We start from the raw sequence: 22,967 nt of genomic DNA, 5'->3' as shown, positions 1-22,967 counted from the left end.
AGAGAGAGAGAGAGAGAGAGAGCGAGAGAGAGAGAGAGAGAGAGAGAGAGAGAGAGAGAGAGAGAGAGAGAGAGAGAGAGAGAGTTTTATCTTTCCTTTATATGTATTCAACAAATGTACAGAACATTTGAGGACTGTAGTTTAGGAAGTTTGTTCAAGGTAAAAGGAACAACACCTAAAAGTAGAAAAACGTACTAATGTCATGAAAGTCCGAGAACATGTAAGCTATCCGAGCTAGCGCGATGAGTACAAAGAGATTGCAGTGATGGGTGTCAGGTCTCGTTCTCGCTGGTTTGGAATTTTTGTCCTTGAAGTCGCCTGTCGCTAAAAAGTCTTTATATGTGATTTTATGCGGCATGTGATTATAGAGAAATGTAATGATGTTTTGAGTGTTCTCCCCGGGGTTTCCTCCGGGTTCTCCGGTTTCCTCCCCCGGTCCTAATGCATGCATGGTAGGCTGACTGGCATATCTGAAGTGTGTGTAGTGTATGGATGGGTGTGTGAATATGTGTGTGATGGATTGGCGCCCTGTCCAAGGTGTACCCCGCCTTGTACCGCATGCCTCCTGGGATAGGCTCCAGGTTCCCTGTGACCCTGAAGGATAAGCGGTATAGAAGATGGATGGATGGATGGATGGATGGATGGATGAAACACTTAAGTATAGTAATAAATAATAGTAATTGTACTTTGCTATGTGGGCTTTTGTACTATGTATTTTGTTCTCACCTCAGGTGTCTATACATGTAATGTGTGTGTAAGTGTTTCAAAAACGACAGGAAAAAACCAGGAAGAGAGAGAGAAAAAAAGAAGAAGAAAGAAACAGGTTTCAAAACTCTTCTAAAATGCCCCCGGGACACGAAAGTGTGTAACACCATTTGCTGAACAAGAGGAGGAGGGGGGGGGGGTAGGATTTTACAACAGGAACACACTCATCGGTGGAATTTGATTTGTGCTGAAAGTATCGGACGTGACTTTTCAAGAAACGATTGCAAACATACAATGAGAAAGGAGAGAAACTGAACTGAACTTTTCCGTCTGAAACTGAAAACAGTGAACTCAAAAATGTAACGAGAGCTTCAAATAAACAGCGTTCTTTGTTAACAGAGAAAGAGAGAGAGAGAGAGACAGAGAGAAACAGAGAGAGGGGGGGTTAGAGAGAGAGAGAGAGAGAGAGAGAGAGTGAGAGAGAGCAACCCGAGTGATACAGAAATAGAGACAGGAAGGTTAGAGCGGAGAGAGAGAGAGAGAGAGAGGGAGTTAGAGAGAGAGAGTGACAGAATGAGACAGAAGGAGTGAAACAGGGAAAGATGGAGGGAGACAGAGAGAGACAAGGACACAGACAGAGAATCAGAGAGCAAATGACGCAGAATGTTTCATAAAGCTAAAAACAGATGTGATTGCTCACTATCACATACACACACACACACCGCTCCTATCTGATACCAGATGTCATCGGGTCTCGTCCTAACATGCGCCATGATGTCATTAACTATCTACATAATCTCATTGCATTATCGTCTGACACACACACACACACACACACACACACACAGTAACAGACTATCACAGAGTCACGCAGCGCTGTTAGCTGTTAACATTTCATCGTCGTCTTCATCACCATCAACGTCATCAAGCGTCATCAAGTCCGTCACAGTAACTCACCCTTTAACTATTTTCTGACATATTTGAGGCACAATGACTGAAGGGGGGGAGGGTGAGATGGACTGGGTGGAGGAGGGGGACGACGACAACAAAAAGACAAAAACTACAACATTTCTCTCACATGTGTTGTGAAATGACTAATAAAAGACAGAGTAGAACAGTACACTTAGCATAAGCATGGTTTCAAAGGTTCGGCCATCTTTAAATAAAAAAAAAGAAAAACATTAAGAATATCAACATTTCTGTCAGACGTCTTGGTAAATTACTGATATAAGCGTCCTAGGACTGAAAATGAAATGTAGGCACTGAGTAAATGTGTTGTGAAACAAGAGAAAACCATTAACAGTGTAAACATTTTCCTCAGATGTCCAGGTAAATTTAGTTGGACTTGGACTCCTGGGACGAAAATCACACTGTAATTCCACTCAGAGTGGCAGAAAACATGCTGATGCTACCTTCCGCAGATTTCACCATACGCATACAGTAATAAACTCCAGCGTTTCATCACAGCTTGTCAGAAAGCAAATTGAAAGACTTTCCTATGAAATTCTCTCATAAACTCTGGTGGAAAATATCTGATGCGAGACATAACCGGTGACATCCTGCTCCAGCTGGCCGTTTGCCTCTGCACATCCGCACTTTAAAGCGATAGTTCTGCCAAAAAAAAAAAAAAATAGTTATGTTTACTCGATGTTCCACTTTTACCCCAAATGGACTCAATCAGCCTAGACAAGCCAATTCATGTCAAGCCAGAAAGGCACAGCGTCGTGCGAACTGCAAGTCTAAATCATCGCTCGTTGACCTCAAGCGGCGTCGTTCGTTTTTTAGCATCTCAAACGGACTTGTTTATGCGGTTTCTGACTCTGTATGACACTGTTATCTATAAACACGGACAAAACGGTGTTGAAACGCTAACAATAGTCCTTCCACAGGGTGTAGTTTCAATTGGAGGTATGGCCTAAAATTCGAAGCTAGAACTATATGGTTAAAAATTTGATCTGTAACTTCATATTAATGCAGACTGCTATATTATTAGAGTATTTAAGCACAAATGGTATCAGTGCGTTCCGAGGCGCTTTCCGAGAGAATATTAACTTCGGACACCGAACACGTCGAACTACATTTGGGGATTTTTGGCCCGAGCTACGATTTTATAGCTAGAAGTACTCTAGAAGTAAGAAACATCACAGCTAAAAATGACTTTGTTAAATATTTATAGAGGATGTTGAGGGCCAGCCATTCATCATTTCTTATTTGCTTATCAGTACTTAATGTGTGTTTGAACATTATTCCTCGATAAGACATGTGGAACATGTGGAACTGAACATTATACGCACGGGTGGAGTTCACGCTGCCTCAGCTCCTTCCTCACACACACACACACTTACACATAGGAGGCACATAGCCAATGTTTATAGTAGCACATAATCTCACATAATCTCAAAAGGATCTTATTTCTGTTTATTTTTTGACATCGTTGTGTGTAGTGCTTGGTGTGTGAGGAGACAAACGTGGGTTTACTGTGCACTAAGCCAAGTGTTTACGCTGTCTTAGTCCTTGGACGGTCTTTATGTGTGTAACACAGAAAAGACACTTTTAATATTTATCCATGTATAGAAGTAACACACACAAAAAAGACAAAAACTAAATATGCTTCGCAGATAAAGGAATTAGCCCTGCGATGGATTGGCACCCTGTTCAGGGTGTACCCCACCTTGTGCCCGAGGCTCCCTGGGATAGGCTCCAGGTTCCCCGTGACCCTGAAAAGGATCAGCGGTATAGAAGATGGATGGATGGATGGATGGATGGATGGAGATAAAGGAATTAGTCAAAAAACCAAAATGGGGTACAAATTGTATGTGAATTTCACCCAGTGAGTGGAAGAATGGTGGTAGAATTGACAGGAGCCATCTGAAGATAATGGTAGAATGTTTACCTGATGGGATTGGCGTGAGGAAAGGAACGCGACATGATTATATTTCAGTTTTCCATGAGGGAAACAGTGATTCTATTAATAAACTGGATGTTCATTTCCTCAAGGAGACACGTCAGTTGTTCCAAAATAGATATTTCCATGGGAAACTTTCAAACGTAACCGGAAAGTATAGAATTTATTTATTTTTTTAACCATAAATAAATAGCATGCCTGAAAGTATTAACAAAAAGAACAGGTTGAATGGAGTTTGTATGTTAAATCAAAGTATTTGATTTAGGTTTTAGGTTAACAAGACTCAGAAAACAGGAAAGATACAGATTTGCAAACAGCAAAGCAAGCATGCTGTAAGGATACACACACACACACACACACACACACACACACGCTGAGGAGAGAATCAGTGAGAACTGAGTGGAAAATCTAATCTGAGTGAACGAAAGTCAGACGTTGTGCAAGATGCTCAAAACAGATCGAAGAACATAATCCCAAAAGAATGCTGTGGTTAAAGAAGAAATCTGTTGATACAGAGAATGTCCTATGTTCAGTGGGAACCCAAAGCAAGAACCATCTATCCGACAGACTAAAAATGAAAGTTAAAAGAAAAAACTCCACATTGTCTGAAATTTAGACCCAGATCCCAGTTTATCCAAAATTCAAACCCCATATAATCCAGGAGCCACCTCATATATCATCCACATACCCAGGAACTAAAGCCCACATGATTTAAGATAAAGATTAAGTTCCAAGACATATACAGAACAAGAGCAAAGGCCCAGACCATACCAGATCCAGGTTACAGAGCCTACATTATCTAGACTACACAAGATTTAATGCCAAACCATACAAGACCCAAGACCCATACCATACAAAATCCAAGTTCCAGACCTCACATTGTCCAAGATCCAGAGTTCAAGATCCAAGTTCCAGACCTCACAAGATCCAAGACTCATACCATACAAAATCCAAGTTCCAGACCCCACAAGGTCCAAGACTCAGAACTCACAAGATCCAAGACCCATACCATGCAAAATCCAAGTTCCAGACCTCACATTGTCCAAGATTCAGAGCTCACAAGGTCCAAGTTCCAGACCGCACAACATCCAAGACTCATTCCATACCAAATCCAAGATAAAATTAGGTTTTCTTGGTCACAGTTTTACGTGGAAGCGTGAAATAATTTACTGATAGTATATATATATATATATATATATATATATATATATATATATATATATATATATATATTATAGTGTGTGTAATCTTGAAACCTGAAAACAGCACATGGTTTTGATTTGAGGACATATTTTATTTGGGAATTTTCAATGTTGCTTAACAGATACAGACAGAAAGTGAAATGCACAAAGCTGATACAACAGCAGAAACCTTGCCAGCAGAGGACACTTGCTTTCTCTTTACAGTGAGTGAGATATCAGGGTAGCTTTCTATCTCACTTAGTTCAGCATTCTTTATCTGAACTTTTCACAGCTAAATAAATGAACCATTGCAAAGTCTACCCCTGAGATCAATCCTCTTAACTCTCTACATGGTTACAGATTAAACAGTAAATATCGCGCAGAATGCTACAACACTGCTTTCTGAAATATCACTGAGTTACATCATTAAAAATAAATTGTGTTGGTCTTAGGAGAGACCAGAAACTACAGAAGTTCTCACAGCACAATAAAGCTACAGTGTTAGGGATGAACGCTATAATATAAGGCACTAATATAAGGACAGAAGCGAGAGAGAAAGCATTTGTGAAGACGTTGCTGGAACGTGATAGAGAAGGTTGCTGGAATGTTAGTAGAGATATGCCGGAAGTTTCTGTGAATGACCGTACTGTAGCTGCTGAGCTTAGTTTGCCTTGAACGGGTTTTTTTTTTCTCCACAGGTATAAAGCAGATATACACCATCCGTAATACACAATAATACATGCATAAGGATAATTTTCCATTTCCTCTCATTCTCCTTCTTTCACCTTGCTGTCATAAGTGCCATGGCCCTTGTATGCACTCACGTAGCCACTAGTATCAGGGGTTTCCTCTCTTCCGGCTTTGCCTTTCCCCTTTCCCGTCTCGTCGAAGCGCTCCTTATGAGAGCCGGTGAATTTACTCGTGTCTGTCAAACGGTCCACGGCTCCCGCCTTCGCCACTTTCTAGACACAGAAATCAAGAGGGAAAAGAGACTGTATTGACCGTTGTGTTGGCTGATAAGAGAAAATGTGGGCACGATTGTTAAGTCCTTACCGTGATGCCCACGTTAGCAGGCTCTTTGCCTGCGATGAGGCCGTAAAGGAGCTGCTGGGCCTCTTCCTGGCTCTTCCCTTTAAAGCGCTTTGGAGCCAACTCTGCCAGTGCCTGGGTAAACTGCTCGAACGTGATCACACGTGCTGACTTGGCTCTAAAACACACACACACACACACACACACACACACAACTCAGATATTTGAACTCCATTTCTATCCAAATCTTCCTCCCAATTTATTTCTTTCCAAATCCCACCCACTTAATGGGAACACTGCATGACATCTAGCAACCTGGAAGTGGATAGGAGATGTCATAGGGAACTTAACGTACTTCTGGAGAACACCACCTTCCTATATCTGCCTCCTTGACCTAAACGGTGCTTGCAGTTAGTTCTGATGTGGCTCTGAATAGCAACTATTAGAGTGATAGAGAACATGTTGTTTCCTTCAAATTTGGCCAAACTATATAAACAAAAAGAACTTTCGAACAAATTATAATCCCCTTGCTAAATATGGCGATATACTGTATCAGCATGTAGCGGAAAACACACTTGACTTTGCTGAAGACGATGTCCACGTCAGTGCCGGTGACGCCCTTCCCGTCGATCACCTTGCAGTCCTTGCACAGCTTGGCAAAGTTCTTCCCGGTCATCTCCTTCCCCGTGGCTTTGGTGTCTCCGTGCACCGCGAATTTCTTGAACGCCGTCTCAACCTCCGCCAAAGACGTCGAGCCAGAACCTTCCGCCATGCTGATGGAAAACAGAGGCGCACGACTATGAGCAACGATGACAAGGACTTCCACAGAGAACGACGCATAAAGAAACTAAAGCTAAAAGTGTTCAACAGACAGATTGTCTACATTGTCAAATAATAATAATAATAATAATAATAATAATAATAATAATAATAATAATAATAATAAAAGGATAGAAAATATTAATTTCTAGAATATTAATTCAACATTTCCAACTTTTTCTACTTCACTCTGTGCTCTGAGAAGATAAAGATATGTTCTATGGTTCTCGAGGGTAAAGTTTTAACTAGCTAGCGTGTAGTGATTAAATATGTTAAATATGAATAATGTAAAGGAGCAGTGACAGTAAGAATGACACATACATGTTGGGAATATGAACATTTCAGTCATGTTTTGGTAAATTACTGAGAAACGACTTGGTTAAATGAGTACAATTACACCATATGTGAACTTCTGTGACTTCTATTATATTGAAAAAAACATTGCCGTTATGAATATATGGACTTTGTAAAGGTGGAACGACAGTGGAAATGACACAAACGTATTAAAAATATCAACATTTCTCTCAGACGTGTTGACAGATTACTGAAAAAAGACACCGTTTGGCCGGAATTACACCGTAAATAAAACTTAGCGTAGACTGCTAACTGAGCTTCTGTGAGTTCTACTGTCTTGATAAACGCTGAGATTTGTCTCACAACTCATGAACTCTGAGCTAAGAGTAAATCATGACTTTCACAGTAGTCAGTACCAGAAGAAAACCAGTCTGTTCGTGTGAAATGTTCTTGTACTCAAAAATGCGATCGCACGGCCCTGTTTAAATGCAGCAAATGTTATTCCTTGCTAGCCCGTAAACTTGTCCTCATTCACTGCTAATGAAATTGAAGAGCTAATAGACGCGCTCACTAATCTCACTCAACAGGCACCCACGCTAAAAGCGCACTAAAAGCATTTTAATTCGGCAAACGACGTGAGTGCATCAGTGAAGGAGCTTTATGAGTCTCCTGCTCACAAACACACAACCACATACACACACCGAACAAGGCGGGAGACACCCTGGTACAACTGCACACACGTTCACACACTACGAACAATTTGGAAATGCCAAGCAGCCTACAAGGCATGTTTTTGGACTGGGGGAGGAAACCGGAGTACCCCGGAGGAGGTGGGATTTCGAACCTCCAGCCCTAGAGGTGTGAGGCAAACGTGTGAACCGCTAAGCCGTCGTGCCCCCCAGGGTGTGCTGTTAATCTCCTAATACAGTGTTTTATTCCGTAAATGAGATGATTCAGCTTAATGTAGGTGTTGGAAGCACGTTAATTAAAAATTGGAATGTATTTCCAGAAACAATGTCAGGTGAGACAGCTCTAGTGTAAAACTACAGAAGCGAACATCCTACAGCAAACATGACTACGTTTGGTGTAGGAGGGAAATTTCATTTTGGCCTAAATCAATTGCACCTGTCAAGAAGCAAACAAAAAACAAACATTATGCATCTTGCATAATGGATCCACCCCTCATCCCGAGCTTACGGCATAACATTGGGTGTTTACCAGTGTGTGTGTGTGTGTGTGTGTGTGTGTGTGTAATAAACAAGACGGCCTACCTGTGAATGAGGTGAGATGCTCCTAAACCTTATACTGCGATGCTTGCACAAGGATGCTGTGTGTGTGTGTGCGTGTGTGTGTGTGCGTGTGTGTGTGTATTCCCTCCCTCCTTCTCCTGATCTTTGTGTATGTATCCATTCCGTGTGTGTGTGTGTGTGTGTGTGTGTGTGTGTGTGTGTGTGTGTGTGTGTGTGTGTGTGTGTGTGTGTGTGTGTGTGTGTGTTTGCTATGACGTAACTCAGAGAATGAGGAGGAGGAGAGAAGGCACAGCCCAGCACAAAGCATGACATCATGGTCACTGTCTCATTCTTCTTTTTTTTTGTCTCCCTCACCATCTTTCTCTCCCTCTGTGTCCCTCTGATTTCCTCTTACTTCTTCTCCCTCCTTCTGCCTGTGCTGTCTGTTCACTTGTCTCATTCTCTCTCCATCTTTCTCTCTGCTGCCACGCCCTAGCCAGTCATTACAACCGACACTGCAACTCGCTTTATACACACACACACACACACACACACACACACATGGGGGGAGAGAGAGAGAGAGAGAGAGAGAGAGAGAGAGAGAGAGAGAGAGAGAGAGAGAGAGAGAGACATCTAAGAGGAGAGGTTAGTTGAAAATACAGTGCATGATAAAAGCACTGTATTATAGAAGATTTGCTTCATGAAGTCTGCAAATTCACAATCCTTGGAAGTGTAACTCCATTTTAAAAGAAAAAAAGGGGGAGGGGGCAGAGCTGTGGTGACTTCATTTGGGAAAAAAAAGAGAGGAGTTTTTAATCTGCTCATTATTAAATAACCAAACTTGTTCTTTGATTAATGTTTCAAAGAGTCAGATCATTTGACTCGGCTCATCTGGAAGAGTCGACTCTTTCGGCTCCTGAAAAATTTTGGCTCGACTCTGACTTGTTTCGTGAAATCTTACTCCACCTTCTAATTCGTTTAGATAATTGTTAGCAACCGTGGCTTCCGTGTTTCCATTTATCCTGATAATTGCCACGTCCCTCATACACTGAGAGAAACCGAGAGTCAAACACACGTCTCAGGGTTCATGGAGCTCAGACGTTGGAAAGAGGCTTCCACAGAAACATTTTTTGTGGTTACTGAAGATGAATGAATGGACACACGAGTCTATTGAAAGTGCTGACTCATCTGCGAAAGACTCATCCCACTGTTTGTATGATTTGAACTTTGTGCACAGTCGTCATGTATGATCTTGCTTTGGGACCATGATTCCGAATCCTGAGGCTCAGTATTTCATCATGTTTATGTGGTTGGATAGCAATAACATGAGACCTGACTTGAAGAATGGCAATATCCATTAAAACCAGCGAAACACAGCGAGGTTCTTCCTGCTTCTACGTATCGCTACAGAACCAAACCCCTCAAATTCCCCCAGCTAACACCTGCATTCAGCTTCTTCTCACTGTTTTCTTGTGCAACCATCTCGAGACTGACTCACTCTTTCGACGTCGCCTCGAAAAATGAATAACAGATTGGGGATCGTTTTACTCAACATCATATGGTAACAATGATTTGCCCGAGTAAGTTTGCAGGAGCCAGAGAAGAAGCTCAAACTCAAACCAGGGAGGGAAATGAAGTGGAAAAAGTGCTCTATCCTGCTCAGGGTCATGGTGGATCTAAAGCACATCCCAGAAACACTAGGTGTGAGGCGGGAATACAAGCAGGATGGGATGCCAGTTCGTCGCAGGGCACTACGCACACACAAATACACACTCGTTCACACCTAGCTCGTTCACCAACTTAGTGTTGCCAATCCACCTATCAGCATCTTGGGAGGTTGGAGGAACCTCTCTGAATGTAAAAACTGTACATCCATACATTGACGCGTAAATTATGAGCTTAAGATGTAATGAACAATTCGTCAATATAACAATACTTGTGTGCAAGTGAAATTTGTATCATAAAACTTCCTCCATTTTTGTTGTTGTTGTTGTTTTTTAAATCAGTAACTCCATGTCTTCTTTTGAGTAGTTAGGGATGTTGTGATGTGGGTACTCATGGCAAGAGAAAGTCATTATATTACAAAACTTTTTTTGTGCAAGCCAGCGCAAACATGAAACATGATCTTTAAACTTCTTCCTTGCAATCTGTGAGTCCACAATGCATAAAATGCCCTCTTGTGGCCATTACTGGCACTGCTGAGAACCTCACCAACGTTCAACCAGACTAAGAGCACACTTAATGTGAAGAAAACAACGTGTCTTAAATAGTGGTTGTTTTTATGTTAGTTGTTGATGTTTGTCTGTAAATCTAATGTAAAACTGCATGTTTTTATACAGAGGTTAAGAGATACACTCCATGGGCATTTCATCGCAAGAATTAATAACTGTAGACAACACAGTCCCATAGTGCTGCTGCCTCACAGATCCACGCTCCAAGGTCTTCTTACAGATCCTGTCTCGGATCATGTAAAAAAAATCTGGCCTTGGGAAGAAAGGTGTACAATTTCATTAAACAATGTTCAGTAAAACTGTTTATCAAGTATCAGTAATTCTCTTATTCTCCCAGGAGTGAGCATCAAGCTTGTTTGTGAGTGGAATCATGTTGGAATCATTAAGCTGTGGCCCTAACTGACTGAGAAGCAACCCAACGACCTTGACCAACATACTGTCTGTCTCGCTCAGAGATCCACTACACGTTATGACCACGCCTACCTGCATAAACGTGTTTGTTGTCGACACTATGCTAGTCCATTCCACCGCCAATGAGAAGGAACCTGTATAGTTAAGGGTTCTTAGCTTCATAGAAAAAAAACATTTCTAGTTTGGGAAACACTCGGTTGTAGGTTTTTAATATAGAACCTTTAATGGTTTCCCAGAATTCCTTTTTTTCCAGTGAATGTATGTGTGTGTATCGCTTCGCCCCATCTTTTGATGGTTTCCATGCTGGTATCTTGGTGTCTTGGACATGTGATCCATGATTACCTCTCTCAGCATAAACACACAGTTCTATCAAGCTACTATCTCTGTTTACACACAAGCAAGGTCTTACATTTACCTCTAAAATTTATGTTTGGCTTAGCAATCCAAGATCTACTCTGTAAATACGGGCACTGGTCTTCAAGTCTCCCTCACACCACTCCTCTTGTTCCTTCATTTCCCTTCCTTGCACTAGTTGCTGTAAACCATGGCAGACTCCTATATGTGTTCTCTGTGTGCTGATGCACTACAGGACCCCATCACCATCCCTTGTGGAGATGCATTTTGCCTGGAATGTATCAAGGTCTACTGGGACCAATCGGACCACCTGGGTGTCTACAATTGCCCAGAGTGTCGGGCAACCTTCACTCCTCGTCCTGTCCTGCGCCGCAACGTGCCTGACGTTGGTTCTCGTGAACGTCACTCACCTTTAACGGCGTTAACACCCTTTCCGGACCTCAAGAGGGACTCGTTGTGTGATTTCTGCACAGGCCGAAGGAACCGGGCAGTCAAGTCATGCCTGGTGTGTCTGGCGTACTACTGTGAGACACATGTCAAGCCTCACTATGAGTCTGCCACGTTCAAGCGGCACAAGCTGGTCGATGAGATCGGGCATCTAGATCGTAAGATCTGCCCACAGCACGAGAAGAGCCTGGAGCTGTTTTGCAAATCGGATCAGATGTGTATATGCGTTCTCTGCACGGTGAGGGAACACCGTGGACACAACATAGTCGGTGCCGAGGATGAGCGTACCGACAAGCAAGTAAGACCGTTTTATAAAAACCAACATGTATAGAAAGACAAATACAGAGCTCCGACTTTTAGATATTGTTTGAGAAAACTTGCTGGTTGGATGGAAACGGCAGGAACTGCTAGTTGCAGAGGTTCAAGCTAAGATCATGTCAGATAAACAAAATTCATATTGCTTATTGGCTAACTGGCATGTTGAGACATTTAAGTAATATGGACATTACAAAGTTTCTATGGTATGCAAATTACGTAGACGTCAAAGAGAACTTTGTGCTGATTTGAAGAATGAAGAATGTTCTTGAAGCAGTGTAGCACTGTACAGATTTGTTTTGTCCAGCTCATGGAATTTGCCCAATATAACTGACTAGACAAGATGAACATGTCTTTAATAAAACACTTGTTTATTTATACTGTACATCTTAAAGTAAGGGCATCACAGTCTGACGGCTCTGCAGTCCCTGATTCGATCCTGAGCTCGGGTTACTGTCTGTGTGGAGGTTTGCATGTTCTCCCAGGGTCCACATGGGTTTCCTTTGGATTCAGTGGTTTACTTCCACATACAGTAAACTTCCCTTGGTGTGAATGTGTGTACATGGTCTCCTGAGATGGACTGGCATCTCATCCAGGGTGTATTCCAGGGTGTTCCGCCCAGTGTTCCTGTGATAGACTCTAGCTTCACCATGACCCTGACAAGGATAAAGAGCTTAATGAAGATGACTGAATGAATGAGTCTTTTTAGCAGAACAAAATACATTCTCACAGGTGCAAATGTTCTTCAGAAAGTGCTAGTGGGGACCCAGTCTGAAGTCCAGCATGTTATCCAGGAGCGCATGAAGGAACTACAGGAACTCAGGCATAATGTGGAAGTTCTCAAGGTGAGTTCAGTGACTACTTTAAGTACGTACTCATTTATCCATTGCTGCCATCTGTTGGCCAACAAAATGTCAACAAAAGACTATAACCAATAGAATAACCTCTTTATAATTGGCCATGGTTGGCAATATATTACCTACATTTCTAGTCAGCCGTGGTTGGTAAATTATAGGTTGAGACCCTAAAGTGTTTTGTGGAAAGTAATTCTACAGTCTGGGGGTCTGGATTATATTTTAGATGCTTGAATTGCTTTTAAGCTTGGTTGCAATTCCAGTTATAAACTGATTAACGTAATAAGGAAAGACCCATGAAGATTTAGAGGTAACTCATGCTTTCCACTGCCTCCTGGCTAATAGGGTAATGCTCACCGTGCCCAAGCGGCCAGCGATAAGACCTTCAGCGAGATGCTGCAGTCTGTGGAGCGTTGGCATGCTGAGATTTGCCAGCTCATTCAAGCTAACCTGCAGGCCGCCATGGCACAGGCAAGTCACCTGACAGTAGACCTTCCCAGCTAGGTTGCCATTTCTGTCCAGTTATTATTTGTTCTACCCTAAACACATCTAATCACTGTTCCATTCTTGACTGATGGAACAGATCTCTTGAAAATCTTTCAATGCTAACATGCTAGCTAGATGAACAGGCTTATTAAACTGCCTGACTGATTGTACGCTTGTACTCTTACTAAAAGCTATCACCTGCTTAAGGCCCAAAATGTACTGATCTATAGAAATATACATGTATAATTGTGAAGTCTGAACATATCGGCAGGCCGATAGCTATGTGGAGCGGTTGGAGCAGGAGATCATGGAGCTACAGAGGCGAGATGCAGAGTTACGGCATATACTTGACACTGAGGACAACATACATTTTCTACAGGTACACCACCCCGCTCCTGAACCATCTACAGATATCTCTTCAAATTCAGAAGCTAATGAACTAGATTTTCAGCTCTAGCCTTAATTGCACATGGTAGCAATTAGTAACAACTGATTTCTACTAGATTAAGACTCGGACACCACTTGGCAATTAATTATAACAAACTCATTATTGGTGCAATCGACACTTTTGTAGAACTTTCCGGTGATGTATACTGCCCCAGAGCCAATGGTGCCCAAAGTCCTGATCAACCAAGAGTTCTCCTTTAATGAGGTTACCAAAACGGTAACTATCATGAAGGAACACCTGGATGACATCTGCAAAAAAGAGCTGGACAACTTGTCCAAAAAAGGTGACCAATGAACTATCATACATCTAACATGCTAACATTGGTTTATGTCAGGGTTTTCTAAACCACCCAAATATTTTGCTTCTTGCTCGCAAATACTACTCTATTCAGGGTTTGGATTTATTTTATTGTTTTTGATGTGTTACAGCAAAAATATGTATAATCAAAGGTTTCCCAGAGGATTGATTTGGGAAATGTTGGTTTATATGACCTAGCATTAGCAAGTATTCTCGGCCAGTGATCAAAAATGACATTTTTATCCCCCCCACTCCCAACCTGTAGTGAGTGACATCCCGGTCTATGTGTTAATCCCCAGGAATGGTGGTTGGTTTAAAGGTAAGATGACACCAATGTCCCTTTCTTAGCATTCATTTTAGAAGCCTTACAAATAGTATACTACCAAGATTAATCTTTTATGCGTATGTTCTTTTCATCTGCAACTTTTAATAAATATTTTAGATCATGTTTCATCCATGCCAACAAAAGCTGATCTTCAGGAACCCAAAACTCGAGCAGACTTCCTCAGATGTAAGTTGTGATGATGTTAGAATTAAGGTTGTAAATGGCAGTTATAGGTGTTGGATTAGATGTATTGTATTGTTGGGAACAAGAAATGAACACTTTCGGTTTTGATATTCAGGAACTGGGCTAGAATCATTGTTGCCCTCATGTAAGACTTTGTGTGGATTTTGTAGAGAAAAATATCATGATAAAGAGCCCCCATGGGTTTCAATGATTTAACAAAGAATTGCCCCAATAAGACCATGATAGAGTTTATGAGAACCTGGTCTTAGAACTTGTATAAGTAAATACTCATGGATCTCTGAAATGTTCTCTTGGCGAACAGATACAGTGAGACTTACCTTTGACCCCAATACGGCCTATAAGGAGTTGGTCCTGTCCAACGGGAACCGCAGGGCAATTCGGAAACGCGTGGTCCAGTTTTACCCAGAGCATCCAGACCGCTTTGACGGCTTTTGTCAGGTATTTCTTGGGGATTTTGGTGCACTTACATTTTGTGTTTTTCAAGCTTAAATTTGAACGTTATGATTCAAATCACATTCGAATATCCTGCTCGGTGACTCTGGAACGTATCCGGTTTGTCTCAGGTCTTGTGCGCTGAGCCTTTGAGTGGCTTCCGTTATTACTGGGAGGTGGAATGGAGCGGCGAGTTCTCCATCGGCGTTACCTACAAAAGCATCAGCCGTAAAGGCAAGAACTCGCACAGCCTCCTCGGCTACAACGACCGATCCTGGAGCCTCCTGTGTTCTGACTCCGGATACTCGGCCTGGCACAACAAGACGGATAAAGATATTTCAAGCACACTCAGGGCCTCACGGATCGGCGTGTATCTCGATTACGCCGGTAATTCGCTGTCCTTCTACGCCATCTCAGAAAATATGGAGCTCATCTACAGGTTCAAGGCCAAGTTCTCCGAGCCACTATATGCAGGGTTTGGAGTCGGAGCCTCTGTATCGCTGTGTTCACCGGAGAAGATCACACAGCTGTACTCCTGAGGACAACACTGAGCTAAAACATGATTTATCCTGCTTTCAGCAAGGGCCAAAACTAAGACAAGTCAATGTTCTTTGAAAATTTAGGAGTTCTCAGCTGGCCAGTAGGGTTCTACTTGGAATCTTCTCATAAAAGTTCAGCCTGTTGTAAGGTCCTCCAAAGCCAGAAAACCTTAACAAGTCATTTCTTTGTCCATTTACAATGACTAACACCAATGTCTACATCCCAGTTAAAATGGCAGGTATTTGTGAAACCATAAAACCAGTTGAAGCACTTTTTGATTGTATCACAGCATTCAATCTTTTACAATAAAGGAGAAAGTTTCTGATATGATATTAACTTAATTTCTTTTCTCTTTTTTTTTACATCACAAAAAACCTGCCATTTTAACAGGGCTGTGTAGACTTTTTATATCTGTACCTATACGTATTAGCATGCTAATGAACTAGCATGCTTATTAGCCAACCGAGTATGTACATTTTCTGCTCATATGCATGACTGATGCTAGTTTGCTAAAGAATTCATCTGAAGTAAAACATCGTGTACATATCTACTATCTACCATTAGCTAGAATTTGACTTGCTGCTTAGCCAATTAGCGGAACTGATGCTAGTCTAACCTGGCATTAGCAAAGAAAGCAAGCTAACTTGGTTAAATATACGCAGTTGACGTTAGCAAAATTTACCGTTTTTAAATTACCCGGACTTCATTTTACACGAGTCTTTGTTTACTCCAGCAGATTGGAACGTTTTACTGAGGTAGGGCCGGGGACGCTCATCCTCAATTTCAACACTGCAGTCCAGTGGAGCATCCGTATTCAGACACACAGATAGCTTATCGACCTAGCTACGCTGTGTAGCATGACAAGGTCACGGATACAGATGATCGAAGATACAATCGTCAAATACAACAAAATAATACTTATTTACAATAACAAAGTAAAATTACTCGAGAAGTTTCCACCTCACATAGTTACTCATATATTGAATGTTTTGTAGCTTTTTTTGTATTTTGAACAGTATATCTGTAACAAATAATATATCAAAGTCTATACTTCAAATGTAAAAGCACTCGTATCATATTATGTCCTATTTTTATACATCAAACAAACATTTCCCAGAAGCTTGGTTTATCCTAAGTTGCAATTAGGAGGAAAGTACCGGCAACTTGTTATGCTGAAAACATCACAGCATGGGCAACGCAGCCGAATTAAACCTTATAATCTTGAACTATAACCCATTTCAATATGAGTGGGCAGGGTGGGGGCGGGGGCGGGGTTAACAAATTAACCAAATACAAATTCTTAACTAAAAGTGTGGAGGTCGTCAATAGATTATTGGAATATGAAAACGTACAGACAATAAATCACCGAATCGTGTTTTTATCCCAGAAGTGCTGCCTACATCATCTGAAACCCACGACTAGTCCACGTTGTTTGTTCCGCTTATCGTATCGGTACGTTATCAAGGTACAGGTTCCCATCTGCTTTCGTCCGTACGTTTCATCCTTCATTCCGCCCATCACTCTCGCTCGCGTGTCCCCCAGCTTTAATCATTTCCGCAGATCTCAGAGCAGCCATGTTGTAATAATACATGTTATATGTTGTAATAATCTCGACTTGTATCAAATGGACGGATAGAGTTCATCGAATAGTTTGCTGAAAGAAGAAAAAAAAATAGAGTCTTGTGTTTGTTAAGTTTCTAACGTAAATGTTGACTTTTGTGCTACGGCGAAACATACAAATTGAGGAACTTACGGAATGCGTTTATTCGTTTACGGGTGAACACCTTGTGGAAATCAACGCAAGTCCGTAGCTGATGGGATTTTTGTACAGACAAATTCTCATTCCCATCCCCCATTTACAAATTTAAAGTTCAAAGTGAAAATACGTTATCAATTATCAAAACACATCATTTCCAGTTTTCTTAGGGAGGCGGAGTTGTTTTGGTAGGGGCGGGCTTAGAGGAACGTTACGCCGGCAAATCCGAGTGGGTCTGCGTAGCAACCGTTCGCGATTTTGGCTTCGTGTACGCAGTTTTGTAGCTTTGAAACGTTAGACAAACTGCAAACGTGTTTTGCTACGGGAAAACATCTGCAAGAACCTCTGTCGTGTTTATCCATTCGAGGAGGAAGAACTCTTGTTTCTACAGCTACGGAAAAAAATCTCGTCACAAACTTTCATTTATTTATTTATTTATTCATTCATTTTTCTATTTGTAGTCTTCTTCCCCACCAGAAAAAAAAAACAAAACAAAAAATGAATACACCTACAATCGAAAAACGTATTAATTATTAATCAAAACACACTCACCAATCGAAGCGGCGACATAAAATACTATAAAAACCATTATATAGAAATTCCACTGCTTAGAATATCCTCTTGCTTCAGGAATTGTAAGGGATCATCTATACATATCGATAAAGCTCAAGCATAAACGCTACTACTTTCAATTTCCGTTTAAAAGGTAGACTGTTATCGTCGTAAAAAACGAGTCAAACAGCTATTTGGAGTTAAGAATACTTAGTAAGAGGCAGATGCTTAGCTCCAGATCTACCGCTGGCAGATTCGAATGTCTTCAACTCGTCGAGTCCAAAGTAATTCTCTGTGATGGTTTAAAGGCCAATTTTTTTTTCCATTACTCCAATTACTCGAAATCTAGTGTCTTTTATACTGCAGCTACCAGGCTTGTGTTGTTGAAGAGTTCAAATAGCACACACACACACACACACACACACACACACACACACACACACACACACACGTCACACTGTATCTTCTGAAATGTTGTTATCTGTTTAAAAAAAAAAAAAAAAAAAAAAAAAAAAAAACAATTACTTTTTTTCCATGGACAAAATGGTGTAGAGTTATAAACAGTCCTAGCTGGTTCACGAAGCCGGACTCGGACTCAGACTCAGGTAGGAGGTGTGGCCTGAAGTGAGACGTGGTTCGGATGGTTATAAAGCTCCATGTCCGGTCGTATATTTCATTTCGTGATTCGGATTCCCCTCTGATAACTTACAGAAAGATGCATTCAAACATCTGCCCACCAAACATTTTTCATCAGCGATGGAAATAATCAGAAAAGTGTCAATTACAACCGAAAAACGCCCCCAGTTTCACCCGAGGATTTGTTCCCCCACCACCTACAAAGCACGCTATCCACTTATAATTATTTAATATATGACTTTAAAAAAAAAAAATTTTAATTACTGTCAGGCCAGTTTTGTAGATCAACGTCCAATTAAAAACAAATAAAAATTTTAAAAAAGGCAAACTTGTCAATAAAATGCTGAAAAATCAATCATTTTTATTTTGGACTGCTGCCATAAAGCAAAAAACAATTAAATAGTATCATTTATGTTAAAGAAATTAAAACTACTGATTTATTTATTTGTTTATTTTAAATGAATGAATTTTTTAAATGTTAACCATTTCAAAAAATGTCAGCATTAAAAGTTTTTTTTTTTGTTTTTAATGGCTCTGAATTTTTTAAAGCTTATTATTGACCCGTTTAATTCTTTTTTTTTTAAATGACTATTACATTACCTTAAATTAACATGAATGTTTTTATTAACTAATTGTTTAGTAATAGTTTTATTTAGCACTTTTGTTCTATGCAACAGTACAAAACATTAATTCAATAATAATAATAATAATAATAATAATAATAATAATAATAATAATAATAATACAGCTCTTTTTTGTGCTTTGGGTTTTTGATCTGAAAATGTCCTGAATTTTCTTTTCGGTGTCTGATTAACTCATCACTGATCCAAACGGTGCTTCTGAGGCCTGCGTGTCGACGTATGAACCTCGCAGCTTCGACGTCCTAAACTCGTCATGTCCTGCCTCCCGGACTGACTACGTCCGGAGAAGTTGTACGCTCTGTTTTTGCTCCTTGAAGAAGTTTTAGCATTTTTTTTCGAACATCCACAACACGTGTGACACGTGTGACGCACACCACCTCCGAGTGTTTGAGCTGAGCTGCAAGGCTAGGAAGTGTAAAGATCTGAGAGAGAGAATGAAGAAGCTAATTGCTGCCACTGCTTCGTCGAGGTGTACAGGTGTGAAACAGAAACGGGCGTGGCTGATTTTGGCGGTCTAAAGCGTACAGTACAATCCCGAGGGTTAGCGAAAACACGCTGAAGCGTCTCCTCACGCAGTCCTGACCGTCTGAGCTTCAGACTGTTTTACTGCTCCGAAAACTCAATAATAAGCATCGAACTGTACAGCATGGCGAGGTCAAACCTGTACCGCTACACACACACACACACACACACACACACACACACTTTCAGCTGACGATAGTCTGCCCGGTCTCGTGCATCTCGACAGCTACAGCACTCTTTGTCCATTGATGATGACATCATCAAACTCCTCCTGTGTCAGAAAGAGACAGAGAAAGAGAGATCATTTTTTTTATTTTCTAAGATATTTTAGGAAATCCATCATTTTCCATAAATTCAAAGTCAAAACCAGTGACTTTGCTACTTTATTCATTATATTTTTCTGGCACTGAAATTAGCCCCGCCCCCAACCAGAATCTAGCTTTTTGAATATTGGGAATATACACATTGTCCAAAAAAAAAAAACAAAAAAAAAAAAACAACACAACCCCTCCTGTCAGTCATGCTCTAGACACACCTCCCAAGAACTCTTAAGGCTTAACTCCACCCCTATCTTTACAGCTCAGAAAGGCAAACCTGGTGGAATCCAGTTTTGTTTTTGTTTTTTAAATCTATGGAACACGAGTGGATGTGGCATTGCTAAAATGGTGGATTTAAAGTTAGGCTAGGTGATTTTTTTTTTAAATGACCGAGATACTGAAATCCCTCACCTCATCACTCTCTCTCTGCTCTTCCTCCTCCTCCTCCTCCTCCTCCTCACCGTCGTCCTCTTCTTCGTCATCCTCAACAGCAGACGCCCCGGCGCTCCGGAGTAGCTCCCGCAGACGTGCGTCAGGCCTGTAGAGGGCACAGTAGAGCGCGGTGTGTCCGGAGTAAGAGCGCTGATCCACGCTAGCGCCATGCCGAAGCAGCAGCTCCACCGCAGAGCAGCTCTGACACTCCACGGCCCAGTGCAGCGGTGAGCGGCCCGAACCCTGATCCTGCACACAGGAAGACGCAGAAACGTTAGAACGACGTCATGGCAACACAGGGTTAAAGCCCTGATACGATTCGTTTCTCACCATCTGGTTGACGTCGGCTCCGGCATCCAGCAACATGCTGATGATGTCACACCTCCCCTTCTGTACGGCCATGTGCAGAGCGCTGACTCCTACAGCGCCCGCGAGAGAGAGAGAGAGACACACTAGACCAGTCTGTCTTTCTTAAACACAGTGTAATGCATGTGTACAAATAATAGGCCGTGAGTGTGTGTGCGCGTGTGTGTGTGTGTGCGTGTGTGTGTGTGTGTACCTGTGTAGTTGTAGAGGTTGAGGTGTTGAGGCAGAGTGCGTCTCGAGTTTGTCAACTCCCTCACACACTCGGCGTGGAGCTCACACACGGCCAGGTGCAGCGCAGTGTTTCCTCCTCTGTCCTGTAGCTCCACACTCGCTCCGACTCTCAGCAGCACGCGCACACACTCACCGCGGCCCACAATCACGGCCATGTGCAGCGCCGTCTGACACACACACACACACACACACACACACACACACACACACACATACAGAGAGAGAAAGGATGAAAAGAAGCTGACTACTAAAACTGAGCATTCGTCTGCATGAGTGTGTGTGTCTGTGTGTGTGTGTGTGTGTCTCACCTGTCCCAGGTCATTCTGGATGTCCAGGTAAGGTGTCCAGGTGGGGTTCAGGGTGATGAGCTCCAGCAGGTGATGAAAAAATTCCCACTGCTCATGGATGAGTGCCAGGTGCAGCGCCCTGCACAGTGGAAGGGGTGAAAACAGTGAAAGGTCAGGTCAGAGGTCAGACGGAGACAAAAACACAGCAGGTGAGAAAAGAGAGCAATATTACGTCCGAGTCGGTTTTAATCCAGTACGCAGCTTTCGTGTGTTGTGTTTCCATTTTTTTTTACTTCAGCTAACATTTGCTCCTTTTGCACCTCCCCTCAACTTTCTGTGTATTTTCTGTACAACTGTTGGTGTTGGTAGAGGTGTTTTTGTTAGCGGTAATGGTGGTGGTAGTGTTGATGGTAATGATGGTGGTAATGTAGGTAGTGTTAGTGGTAATGCTGCTGTTAGTGGTGTTGTTATTGGTAATGTTGGTGGTAATGTAGGTAGTGTTAGTGATCGCGTTATGGGTAATGTTGGTGGTAATGTAGGTAGTGTTATTGGTAATGATGGTGGTGTTGATGGTGTTAGTGGTAGCGTTTGGGGTGGTGTTGATGGTGTTAGTGGTAGCGTTTGGGGTGGTGTTGATGGTGTTAGTGGTAGTGTTTGGGGTGGTGTTGATGGTGTTAGTGGTAGCGTTTGGGGTGGTGTTGATGGTGTTAGTGGTAGCGTTTGGGGTGGTGTTGATGGTGTTAGTGGTAGCGTTTGGGGTGGTGTTGATGGTGTTAGTGGTAGTGTTTGGGGTGGTGTTTGTGCTGGCATTCCCCTCGATTCCACAAAATCCGAAATAATAAAACCAAACATTTACCAGATTGTGTTTCTGTTAAATTTCTGTTAAAGTAAGTCCTCTAGTCCGGCTCAGCATGACCAGGTTTCCGGTACTCACGTGTCTCCGTCCTCTGATATGAAGCTGAGCATGTTGAAGATCTCCTCTCTCCGTCGATCGTCCACTTCCGGTCCGGGACGATGTGTCAGTGTACCGGTCGGTTCGCTCAGGATCACGGTACCGATGCGCTCAGACAAACTCTTCACCGTCTCGTCGTTGATCGAATCCCCGATGGCGGAGTCCAGCCTCTCGGTCTCGTCTGAAGTCACACCGCAGCGGACTGAGCTCCAGGGATCTGGAGGGTCTGACGGTTCCGCGGAGATCTGGACCGGGTCGGAGCCGTCCATGCTGATAAACTCGGTGCTGATGAGTGAATCCAGGCCGCTGTCGCACCAGTCCTCCGGCAGCTTATCCGAGCCCAAACCCGGGAAGCCATATTTCGATCCAACACCGAGTCCCGGTCCCGGGCTATGTTTCCCAGCATCACTTTTCAGATTTTGTGACAGATCTTGATGAATCCACTCCATTTACAGGTCAGGTTTATCAGAACCAGCTAATCTACAAAACTCTCCTATCGTCAGCTAGCTAGTACGAGCTAGCTAAACTCGCGAAGTAAACTTAGCTGTCGCTGCTCATTTTAGGAGCTTCTTTCTAAACATATTCCGTCTCAAATCATCTCCAGCTTGGCCTACAGCTCCACCCTCCATGACCGGATCATTTTTCAAAGCCCGAAACCCGAGTTTACACCCAGACAAACCGGACCGCTCGCGTCCACTCCAGTATTTTTCCAGAAGAGGCCACTTTAGCTTTGGCTGGCTGCACTATTTTTTCCCTACTCGTATTGCCA

At 42.2% G+C, this 22,967-nt stretch overlaps 3 protein-coding genes across 3 annotated transcripts; 1 reads left to right on the top strand and 2 right to left on the bottom strand.

Annotated features, from left to right (window-relative positions):
• Nucleotides 1–4,887: 4,887 nt before the first annotated feature.
• Nucleotides 4,888–8,339, bottom strand: tppp2 (tubulin polymerization-promoting protein family member 2). Its single transcript, XM_017459608.3, has 4 exons — nucleotides 8,205–8,339; nucleotides 6,396–6,593; nucleotides 5,845–5,998; nucleotides 4,888–5,753 (listed from the first exon to the last, which is right to left on the bottom strand). Exons 2-4 carry the CDS (start codon nucleotides 6,590–6,592, stop codon nucleotides 5,559–5,561), a joined length of 546 nt encoding a protein of 181 aa, XP_017315097.1. The 5' UTR covers nucleotide 6,593; nucleotides 8,205–8,339; the 3' UTR covers nucleotides 4,888–5,558.
• A 2,971-nt stretch (nucleotides 8,340–11,310) lies between these two features.
• ftr84 (finTRIM family, member 84) lies at nucleotides 11,311–15,836 on the top strand. Its single transcript, XM_017459590.3, has 9 exons — nucleotides 11,311–11,903; nucleotides 12,670–12,765; nucleotides 13,120–13,245; nucleotides 13,532–13,639; nucleotides 13,835–13,991; nucleotides 14,271–14,324; nucleotides 14,448–14,516; nucleotides 14,836–14,972; nucleotides 15,098–15,836. The coding sequence occupies exons 1-9, from the start codon at nucleotides 11,349–11,351 to the stop codon at nucleotides 15,503–15,505; spliced, it is 1,710 nt and encodes a 569-aa protein (XP_017315079.1). The 5' UTR covers nucleotides 11,311–11,348; the 3' UTR covers nucleotides 15,506–15,836.
• A 2,472-nt stretch (nucleotides 15,837–18,308) lies between these two features.
• nfkbib (nuclear factor of kappa light polypeptide gene enhancer in B-cells inhibitor, beta) lies at nucleotides 18,309–22,967 on the bottom strand. Its single transcript, XM_017459598.3, has 6 exons — nucleotides 22,181–22,967; nucleotides 21,268–21,385; nucleotides 20,922–21,126; nucleotides 20,693–20,781; nucleotides 20,342–20,611; nucleotides 18,309–19,884 (listed from the first exon to the last, which is right to left on the bottom strand). Exons 1-6 carry the CDS (start codon nucleotides 22,645–22,647, stop codon nucleotides 19,840–19,842), a joined length of 1,194 nt encoding a protein of 397 aa, XP_017315087.1. The 5' UTR covers nucleotides 22,648–22,967; the 3' UTR covers nucleotides 18,309–19,839.

The sequence above is a fragment of the Ictalurus punctatus genome, chromosome 28, assembly GCF_001660625.3.
Source record: "Ictalurus punctatus breed USDA103 chromosome 28, Coco_2.0, whole genome shotgun sequence".
In the NCBI taxonomy this organism is placed as follows: Eukaryota; Metazoa; Chordata; class Actinopteri; order Siluriformes; family Ictaluridae; genus Ictalurus; species Ictalurus punctatus.
This window is presented reverse-complemented; position numbering and strand designations above follow the sequence as displayed.